We start from the raw sequence: 10,925 nt of genomic DNA, 5'->3' as shown, positions 1-10,925 counted from the left end.
AAAAGTAACAAAAACGTCCCATTTTTAAAACAGATTGTGACGGACGATGAAAAGTGGATACCGTACAGTAATGTGGAGCAGAAGAGATCGTGGGGCAAGCGAAATGAACCACCACCAACCACACCAAAGGCTGGTCTTCATCCAAAGCAGGTGATGTTGTGTATATGGTGGGATTGGAAGGAAGTCCTCTGTTATGAGCTCCTTCTGGAAAACCAAACAATTAATTCCAAAAAGTACTGATCCGGATTAGACCAACTGAAAGAAGCACTTGATGAAAGCATCTGGAATTAGTCAACAGAAAACGCATAAACTTCCATCAGGATAACGCAAGACTGCATGTTTCATGATGACCAGGCAATAACCGTTACAGCTTGGCTGGGAAGTTCTGATTCATCCACCATGTTCACCAGACATTGCAACTTCAGATTTCCATTTATTTTGGCCTTTACAAAATTCTCTTAATGGAAAAAATTTCAATTCCCCAGAAGACTGTAAAAGTCACCTGGAACAGTTCTTTGCTCAAAAAGATAAAAAGTTTTGGGAAGATGGAATTATGAAGTTGCCTGAAAAATGGCATAAGCCAGTGGAACAAACTGGTGAATATGTTGTTCAATAAAGTTCTTGGTGAAAATGAAAAATATGTCTTTTATTTTTAGTTAAAAATGGAAGGAACTTTTGGGCCAACCCAATACATGGGACAGAAGTTCTCATTTCTGAACTGAGAGCAGAAACCTCAGGGGAAGACCACCCCACTGAATAAGATTGAAGAGGCAGTGAGAGACGGAAATGGAGTTGCATTTGGGTCGCAATCCATGAGCCAGAATAAAAAATCAGATTTCCAGACCACTTGAAAATCATGTTTGGAGAAGGGCTTTCTCCACACTGGACTGGAAAGGGCTTAGTGAGGGTGGGGTAGGGGCTGGGGAGGGAGTGATGCAAATTATTTCCCTCTGCTCAATAAGTATAATGTACTGTTTATGGAGACAAGTTTAATCAATCTGCACACAGTCACCTTTTGTCTGATCAGCATATTTACTGCAGCAGCCGTGAAGGTGCCCCTGGATCTCCTTTCAAGAGAGAACCTGTCTTCAGCTGTGAGGGATGCAGTTAACTGACAGCCTCCATCTGCAGCACCTGCAGCACCCATGCACTTCCTGGACAGCCCTAGCCAATGACTGCACACAGTGAGGGTGCGGGAGCTCCGCTGCAGAGCTCCCTGCTGAATTAGCGGAGACTGTCTGCTCAGCATCATGGTCCCAGGCTCTCCTTGCTCATTTCTGCTTCCTTTCCCTTTTATCTTTTACAGGCTTTACCACCCACACTCCCTCCCACACACAAATTAAACCTCTTTCTTTTAAAAAAAAAAATTAATTAATTAATTTTTTTTTTTTGGACTGTGTTGGGTCATTGTTGCTGCTCATGGGCTTTCTCTAGTTGCGAGAGCAGGGGCTACTCTTTGTTGTGGTGCGCAGGCTTTTCATTGTGGTGGCTTCTCTTTGTTGTGGAGCAGAGGGTCTAGGTGCGCAGGCTTCAGTAGTTGTGGCTCACAGGCTCAGAGTGTGGGCTTCAGTAGTTGTGGCACGTGGGCTCAGTAGTTGTGGCTCACAGGCTCTAGAGCGCAGGCTCAGTAGTTGTGGTACACAGGCTTAGTTGCTCCGCAGCACGTGGGATCTTCCCAGACCAGGGCTCGAACCCGTGTCCCCTGCATTGGCAGGTGGATTCTTAACTACTGCACCACCAGAGAAATCCTAAACCTCTTTCACTCCTAATTCCAGTATCTGATTCTCAGAGAACCTAACTCATGTGCTCAAACCTTCAACTGAATTTTTTCTTCCTTGCTTTAATATTATTTTTTAAATGATTTTACGTTAAAAAGTTTTCATACTCAGACTGAGACCTGATGTACCTTTTCAAAAAACCCAGCCCCTGAGGCTTGATAATTGTATAAATTGAAGTTTAAGAAGTATCTCCTTCATTCTCTTCTTCACTTAGCAGATCTTACTGATCCTTGAGGTCTCAGCTTAAATATCATTTCTCCATGGGGACCAGCATCCGTAGAACATACAGAGATGTCCCAAAAGATAGAGTCTGCCTGGGGAGATAAAGATGTTTTTATGGTCATATGATCACAGCAACATAGGAACTGCTAAGGGAGACCCGAGGCAGAGCATCCTGAAAGCCAAATGATAGGGCTGGATAGAAAGTGTTCAAAGAACTTGGGGAAAGTGCTATGTCTGGGAAGTCTGGGAGTACAGAGAGTAGGGATCTAGGAAGGCTTCATTTAGGAAGTGGGATTCAGCTGAGTTTGAGGGACAGGAAACATGAGGCAGTGGGTAAACCATCTTGCCAATCAGACTCAGAGAGAGAACTCTTCCCAAGGTGGACACGGAGGGGCTTAGTGAGATGGAGGAAGTTAGAGGGCTGCTACACAGGGTGAGAGTCATTTCCCTCTCCTCAGGACTGTCAGTTGGTCACTCTGTCTCTAGCAGCATCCTGGCAGCTTGTCTTCTTCACAGCCTTCGGGGCTGACCAAGTCACACCTGGGGCACACCGGGACACAGGGCTGTGGACATGGGGCCCTTCCATGGCTGCTCCTCCTCTTGCTGTTCCAGGAAGGTGAGACAGACTGCTAGCTCCAGGACAGGAGTATCTCTTTCCCCCTCTGTTCTCCTGCTGGGTCTTGGGCTAGCAAGTTACCACCTTTGGGACCAAATGCTTCAGCTCTTCTGGAGTAAAGAGGACTAGGGTGTGGCTTCAGTGCAGGACAAAGAGATGAGGAAACCTGGGGATATGGAAGGGGAAGCAGCCCCATATCCCTCCTGGGGATATGGAAGGACAGCGAATGGAGAAGAGAAAATTTGGAGGGTGGGGCACAGATGGAAGCCAAGCCCTGGTAGGTGCTCAAGTCAGGTGCAGCAAGAAGCTAGAGCCAGAAGAGGCAACTGGAGGGCAAGGTTGAGTGTGGGTCATAGAAAATACTCAACTGAGATTGAGACCACAGCCCTGCTGCCAGTCTCAGCAGCCTAGAGACACCAGCTGTGTTGTTTCCATCTTTTCTTTCTTTATCTGCAGCCGAAGGGGACTCTGGAGATGGTGTGGATCCCGAGGAAGTTGTTGCAGTCCTTCAGGAGTCCATCAGCCTCCCCCGGAAACACCATTGGATGAAGAGGTTGAGAACATCATCTGGTCCTCCCACATAAGCCTTGCCACTGTGATGCCAGGGGAAGAGGGACATCCGACTACCATCATGGTGACCCACCCTCGCTATGAGGGCTGAGTGAGCTTCCTGGAGCCCACCTACTACCTGCACATCAGCAATCTGAGCTGGGAGAACTCGGGGCCTTACCAAGCTCAAGTCAACCTGAGGGCGTCCCAGATCTCCACCGTGCAGCACTACAATCTTTGTGTGTACCGTGAGTTTACTGGGAACCATAAAGCTGCTTTTTCTGGCTCTCCTGAACTTCTCACACAAAGGATCAGGGGTCTTAGGACTCGGGGTTATGGCTTGAGGGTCTGGGATGGGAAGGCAGTCTGCCTCCAGTGTGTCTGACCCCAGTATCTGCACTGCAGGTAAAGTGACCTGGAGTAGCAAGACCCTGGACTGAGGCTGTTCCTGTGGATGTGCCCAACGCAGTGAGACGGGTCAGGGGTTTCATTTACAGACGTCTAGGGAGCCTTCCTCTCCCAGTGAGATTCTGCATCCTGGGCATGAATGCCACCTCCATTCTTGAGCCTTTTGTCCTCCTGTGTGATTTGAGGGCTACTAATCAGGGTCTCCTCCCTACTTGACCCCAAATTTCCTCTTAGTGCCTGTGACATTGACTGATTTTCTTTTTCTTTTTTCATTAATTAATTAATCTATTTTTGGCTGCGTTGGGCCTTCATTGCTGCGTGTGGGCTTTCTCTAGTTGCAGCGAGTAGAGGCTTCTTTTGCTGTGGAGCTCGGGCTCTAGGTGTGTAGGCTTCAGTAGTTGTGACTCCCGGGCTTAGTTGCTCCGCGGCATGTGGGATCTTCCCGGACCAGGGATTGAACCTGTGTCCCCTGCATTGGCAGGTGGATTCTTAACCACTGTGGCACCAGGGAAGTCCATTGACTGATTTTCTACCTTGAATCTTGCAGAGGCACTAATTAAACTATAAATACCCCTGGGAGGGGTGATAATATTTTCTAAGATCGAGGAGGCAGGACAGAGTCTGAAAGAAGGTGGGGTGCCAAGGTAAGAGAGAGAAGGCAAGTCATAAAGGGGAGGTAGAAGATGCCAAAGGCAGCTCTGTCTGCTTGGCCGCTGCCCTGGGGACTCTGGAACAATAGGTTTGATGGTGGCTAGGTGCTGTTAGTTTGGCTTGTTTGTTAAGTGAAGCAGGTCTCAGTGGGCAGCGTCCATACCCCAGTGTTGAAGAGCTTAGGAAAACAGACCCAACCCCTGATTACTTAGAGGGTCTTTGTGTTTCTCCTTCATCTAGGATGGCTGTCATAGCCTCACATGACTGTGAACTTTGAGATCTCTGGGGAAGAATGTACTGTAATATGTCCTTGACACGATCCACAGGGAGGCAGGCCTGGACGTGACCTACTGCTGGATATCCTGGGAGGACAGCGCTGACACGGCCCATGAAGGCTCTGTCCTTAGCATGTCCTGGAGGCCCGGGGAAAGGCTGTCTCCTACACGTGCAGGGCAAACAACCCCATCAGCGACATCAGTTCTCATCTCATCCCTGCTGGGCCCTTCTGTGCAGGTACCAGGGCCCCAGAGACAGCCCCTGAGCGACCACAGGGCCTCAAGTCTACCCGCTCCCTCCCTCCCTTCTCCCCAGGAGAGTACATGGAATCTAGACCTAACTACTCCCGTGGAGACTTGACCCCTGGATTGGGGAGGGGCTCCCCACTTTCCCTGTGCTCCTTCCTAGTCCTCCCAGCTTCCAAAGGTCCCTTCTAGTCTCTTACTCAGGTTGAGATTACTCCCCAGACCCCAGCCCCTGAAATTCCGTGAATAGAATATACATTTCCTGGGATACTTGCCAAGGAACATCAACAGACTGTGAACTTGAGACCCCCTGTGTGGAATTTGGGGTAGGTGTCTGCCCCCTAATCCAGACCTTCCCTCCGGTGAGCCCCTCTCTCCTTGCCTTCTTCTGTCCCAGATATTGGCTACGCTTTGGAGAAGTCTTCCACTTCCTTCTGTCTCCTGGCCAAGGCATTGCTCATCCTCTTGCTTTTTGTAATTCTTGCTGTGGGGCTCTGGCTCATCCGAGTCCAGACAAGATGCAAAATGCCAAGAATGAAGAAACTCAGGAGAAACAGAATGAGACTGAGAAAGAAGGGGAAGCCTGGCCCCAGCCTGGCCTGATGGCCCCCTGGGGACCCCTGCCCTGAGCATTGTTTCTTCCCAGCCCCAAGGGAGACCTTCCTCTCCTTCCCAGACTCATCTCTTCCCAGGGAGCCAAAGGGTGGGTGTCCCAAGGGCCATGCTCCCTGAGGGAAGATTGTCTGGCAATAAAGTCAAATTAGGTGACCTCAGTCGGGAGGAGCTGTTTGGTCCTTCCCTGGGTGACTCTGGCAGAACCTGCTTTCCTGCATTTCTTCCATTCCAGTTACCCTCTTCCAACCCCACGTGCTTCCCTCACCTGCCTTTGGGAAGGAAAGTGAGTCTAAAAGACCCGCTCACAATGAAGTGTTGGTATGTTATTATTCACGCCTAACCCATTCCCCACCAACACACATAACATTTACACTTCAATAAGAAAAGTGGGAGATTCCTTTTAACCTAATAGAAGCTGTGACTCCCGAATGGGAGATTCCAGGCAATAAGAACGCTACATAAGAGCGGTGTTATTCCTGCCAATCTTTCTGCTCTCACACCCTCCTTCTGCCCTGCCCTTAGCTACTCCCACCTACCCCACCCCACCCCAGTCTAGCGGCTGTCCGGCACGGGCGCTCTGAAGCACCCCAGTGCAGTCCTACTCTGGGTCTGACCTTTCTACTCTGACCTTTCGGTCATCTCCCTGGTGCCAGCTTCTCTGGGGCTCTGGTACCTGCCCCACAGAGACGGCAACTCAGCCGGATTAATAGCAGGGGTCTGCCCTTGACCTCTGTTTGTGGTTGGTGTTACTGTCCTGTCTGTCCCTTCTCCATAGACTTCCAGGCCTCACATCTTCTCTCTGGACTCTTGTCCTGGGTTAATGCCCACCCCCTGCACATATATTACCTGTGCCCCCCACAGAAGCCTTTAAGTTTATATGTTCTTTCTCTTTCCCAAGCCCAGGGATCAGTCCGAATTCCTCACCCTCTGATTAAGTCTTGGTCATTCTCCCCACATCAGATCTTGTAGATGTTACTTAATGTGGCTGCTGCGGCAGGGTGGGGAGGGGGGTGAATTGGAGAGGAATGGAAAGCCACTCAACTCACAGGACATGCCTAGGGAGTGAGTGACCTGGAGGAGGGTGGTGTGCAGGATACGGTAGGGAGATCATTGGGTGAGATCTCAGGAGATATGGGCTGTGCTCTGCCACTGGTCTCTGGCTTGGGACACTTTGCCCAGCAGATGTCCATGGGGGCACCGTCCCTTTCCACCAGGAACACGCGCTTTGAAGGAGAGGCAGGCACAGGTGCAGCTGACTGGCGCTCTTACAGAGACAGGGCTAAGTGAACGCCTTGGCTCCCACAGGGGCGGGAGGGGCCGGTAACCCCGGGGGATTTTAGAAGAGGGTCTGAGGGGTAGAGACAGAGCCATGTGGCAGAAGCCATGCCGGACATCTCTCTGCATCTGGCTTTCCCCTCTCAGTGAGGAGAAGGATGCTGACCTCCAAAGTGTTTCCCAGGAAAAGGAACACTGAGGCTGTGAAGGGGCAGTGGGATGCACTGGGGAACCACGGGGACCAAGGATGGCTTTAGGGAAAACAGGACACATGGACCAGGCACTGGGACACTCCAGGAGGGGGGCTCCACTGGGACACTCCAGCCAGGGGAATGGTGGAAACCAAGAGTCAGGGTCTCCAGGGCTGGAAAGGAAGCAGGGCCAGGAGGTAAGCAGGGGCTTCCTGTCTAGGTTTCTGGGCAGCAGATGGAACCCTGTAGGGCTTGGGAAGGACGTGATGAGGTTGGGAAACCTGTCCCCAAAGAGCTCCTAAGAATAGCAACCGATCCACTCTACTCCCTGAAGGCCTGGGTCCTTGTCCTGCTGGAAGGCAGTCTCTGGCCTGAGGCTGGTTCTCTGTGCCGCCCTTTGGGCTGAGGAGGCCCACCTCCAAAAAGGCACGAAGTTCTAGGACCAAGCCTGCAGCACCCAACTCCTCTCATTCCTTTAATACCTTTCTGGAGACTGAGTGGAAAAGGCCAACAGCCCTCTTGCACACACAGGGGCAGGTCTTTTCTTATCTATTTCAGAGTCTGGCCCAGGAAGTCAATAAGGGAATGAATGTCACTGTATGGCTGGCCCAGGGCCCTCCCTGGAATTTGGCAAAATACCTTCTCACACCCAGTCTCTGAACAGAGAAAGGCTGAGGTCCTCAACCAGTCCAGAGCACCTGGAAGAGGAAGGCTCAGACCCTCAAGAAGGTGGAATATAAGCTCAGAGAGACCCAGGCCCCTTCCTCTGCAGGAAGCCAGGATAATAATCACCTGACAGCACTTTGCCTTTTGCAAAGTTTGCTGTTTGGAAATAGGTGAAAAGCAAACTGAGGGGAGGAGGATAATATTTGAGCATTGAGTGCCAGGCATTGGGCTAGCCGTGGAGAGGCGGAAAAGACACTGTCTGCCCTCAAGGAACTCTTTGTGGGGTGTGTAAGATATAATTACAACGAGCTGTGACAAGGGCTATGGGTGAAGTTGAGGGCGTGGTGGGAGGAGTCGTTGATGGTGTCCTGGAGGGAAGAGGTAAACAGAATTTTGACCTGTGATTAGCAGTGAGTTCAGGGAAGGGAGAGAAGGACATTCTAGCTAGACAGACAATAAGTGGGAAGCCACTGATAAGTGAACAAGCACCATGAATTCTAGGGACTATGAGGCCACATGTGCTGCCCTGTGATGAAGGGGTAAGTGATAAATGAGTCTGGAGAGGTAGGCAGGGCCCCTCTGATAGGCTAAGGGCTGGGGAGGAATTCAAGGATGAACAAGACCAACTCCACACATTCATGGAGCTAGAGTCTCGTTGGGTCAGCAGATAGGCACGCCAACAGTCGATGAGGAACGATACCTCTTTTCTGATCAGGTGACAGGACCAGTGCTCATAGCATGTGGTCAGCAAAGTCCCTGTAATTGACAACATTGTCTGGTCTTCTTGTCAACAAGTTGAAAATACGTGGGCTGGCTGAAGCTTTGGTAGAACGATGCTAGGCAGAATCCTAGCAGATTGAATACACTATACCAGAGCGTGATGATTACAGATCCAGGATAACCTAGAGGAAAATCTTTAGTTTTGAGCCTCAGGGACTAACTTTACGGACTTTAACTCCTGGCATGGTGAGGGAACAAGTTAGGGTTAGGTTCCTTTTCTTACCAAAAAGCCAACAAGATGCATCTGAATCAGAGCAAAATGACAGTAATAATAAAACACAAAATAAACTTCCAGAAAAAAAAAAATGACCATATTATAAACTTTAAAAAATGGAAAATCATTTTAAATCCCAATTTTACAAAAAGTTATTTTAATGTCCAAAAGAGTTTAACTTATCTTCAAGAAAACACTGGAGACAGCAGAAATGAAACCTTTGAACCAGAGATGGAGCTGATTCTAACATGGGGAAGGGAGATCTTTCCCACTAGTTGGTGAGGGGCCAAGATGTAAAAGAGGTTGCGCTCTTCGACCATATTCCCTAGGCATTCTGCCTGGCCTTGCTTTCATGCTGTGTCCACTGACATGTTTTCATTAGAGTCTCAGCACTGTTAGGTCTATCTGTTACATTGTAACATTGGAAGCAGCCACTTTGGGAAAATTTGCTGGAGGGATTGTGGGAGAGATCAGGCCACTGCTCCTGCCTCCTCCCTCACTTCCCATCCCCCTATTTTCATCTCAGGCTGTGGCAAAAAGCACCCAGATGTTTACACCTGGAAGAACTTTCCAGCAGTCAAAGTCCCCAAAGATGGGGTTTCCCTGGTGGTGCAGTGGTTAAGAATCCACCTGCCAATGCAGGGGACACGGGTTCGAGCCCTGGTCTGGGAAGCTCCCACATGCTGCGAAGAAACTAAGCCCGTGTGCCACAAATACTGAGCCCGTGAGCCACAACTACTGAGCCTGCGAGCCACAACTACTGAAGCCTGCGTGCCTAGAGCCCGTGCTCCGCAACAAGAGAAGACACCGCAATGAGAAGCCCGCGCACCGCACCGAAGAGTAGCCCCAGCTCGCCGCAACTAGAGAAAGCCTGTGCAGCAACGAAGACCCAGTGCAGCCAAAAAAAAAAAAGTCCCTGAAGATGGAATGAGTCACTATAAGGGGTGGTGAACTTCCTGGCCCAGAATGTATGGGGCTGGATGACCACCTGGAAGGGAGGATGTGGCAGGGATACTGGTCTTGAGGTAGGAGATAGATGGGCACTTGGGCTGGACAGCTGGTGTTTGTCGTGTGGAGTAAAACCAAAGCTTTGTTCTCACCCAGACACTCCAAGGACAAAGTTAGTGGCGGAAGCTGAGCTCTGCTTAAGTAAAGAGATAAGGGTCCCACTCCTGAGGTCAAGGGAAACCTCCCTGTCTGCACATGCGCAGGAAGGCTCCTTGGGGGTCAAAAATGGAGGGGACACCACCCCATAATAAGTGTTGATCCCACACAGGCCTCTGTGGTGGGATCCATCTTAGCAAAAAGTTGTGCACGCATGTTGGGGAGGGTCCTAGGACTGGTCAGGTGTGCAAAAAGAAACGAGATAATAGGCCAAAGGTAAACAAAGACACAGAAGGACTGTCCTGTATAAGTGATTTAAATCACCTCTTCACTGCTCTCCTCATTAGAGAGGATGCCCATACCCTTTCTCTCCGGGTGTATATTTCTACCTTGCTTCAGTCTTAAATAAACTGTTTTTCTGTGTGCTCTCCCACTTGTGCTGTGTCTCTAATAATAAACTTTGTACCGGGCTTCCCTGGTGGCGCAGTGGTTGAGAGTCCGCCTGCCGATGCAGGGGACACGGGTTTGTGTCCCAGTCCGGGAAGCATCCCACATGCCGCGGAGCGGCTGGGTCCGTGAGCCATGGCCGCTGAGCCTGCGCGTCCGGAGCCTGTGCTCCGCAACGGAAGCGGCCGCAACAGTGAGAGGCCCGCGGACCGCAAAAAAAACCAAAAAAACTTTGTACCTGTTTTTACAGTTTTTGCCTCCTTGAAACATTCTTACTTTCAATGGAGGTAAGAGCCAGGGAACTTTGTCTCTAGCCCCTAGCCCCTGGTGGTCTGGCGGTTAGGATTCCTGGTTTTCATCCAGGCTTCTCAGGGTCAATTTCTGGGCAGAGAACTAAGATATCTCTTCAGGACCGCTCACCGATGTCCCTCCGAGTTCAATGTGAGCCGTGGTTAGACCTAACCTGTTGGATTCCTCCTGGTGTTGAGGCCATGATTGGGAATGGTGCACTTGGAGTGGCAGGACTTCAGCCCGGGGGGAGATCAGAATGCTGCTTTTAGGGAAGGCTTCCAGGGCAGCACCCGGACAGACTTAAGACTGCTTAAGCCTGGTGGGGAAGGTGTCATGACCCTGCATCCCCAAGGCGGCACCAAGGTGAGGAGGTAGAAAGCTCTATGGGGCACACATGCAAGATGTATTTTTGCCTGCTGTTGAAGTTTCCAAGGGGGTGGGTGTGATGGAGCCCCAGCTGGGTCTGATTCCAGTTCTGCCCCGTGCTAGACAGGAAGTCTTGGGCAGGTGACTGCACCTCGTGGAGCCTCAGTTTTCTTATTAGTCAAACAGAGCCATACCTACTTCTGAGGGTTTCTGTACAGGTTACGTAAGAGT

The 10,925-nt window shown here is 50.4% G+C and overlaps 1 protein-coding gene across 1 annotated transcript; it reads left to right on the top strand.

Annotated features, from left to right (window-relative positions):
- Positions 1–2,403: 2,403 nt before the first annotated feature.
- On the top strand, positions 2,404–5,348 carry SLAMF9 (SLAM family member 9). The gene is given in 9 exon segments (XM_027095158.1): positions 2,404–2,433; positions 2,517–2,616; positions 3,073–3,144; positions 3,147–3,413; positions 4,465–4,517; positions 4,520–4,544; positions 4,547–4,648; positions 4,651–4,737; positions 5,143–5,348. Coding segments are annotated over 9 exon segments (942 nt in total).
- The last annotated feature ends 5,577 nt before the right edge of the window (positions 5,349–10,925 follow it).

Source organism: Aethalodelphis obliquidens, unplaced genomic scaffold (assembly GCF_003676395.1).
Source record: "Aethalodelphis obliquidens isolate GAN/ISIS:26980383/991018 unplaced genomic scaffold, ASM367639v1 scaffold90, whole genome shotgun sequence".
NCBI classification, from domain to species: Eukaryota; Metazoa; Chordata; class Mammalia; order Artiodactyla; family Delphinidae; genus Aethalodelphis; species Aethalodelphis obliquidens.
The sequence above is the reverse complement of the archived record's forward strand: the minus strand, read 5'-3'. Positions and strand labels throughout refer to the sequence as shown.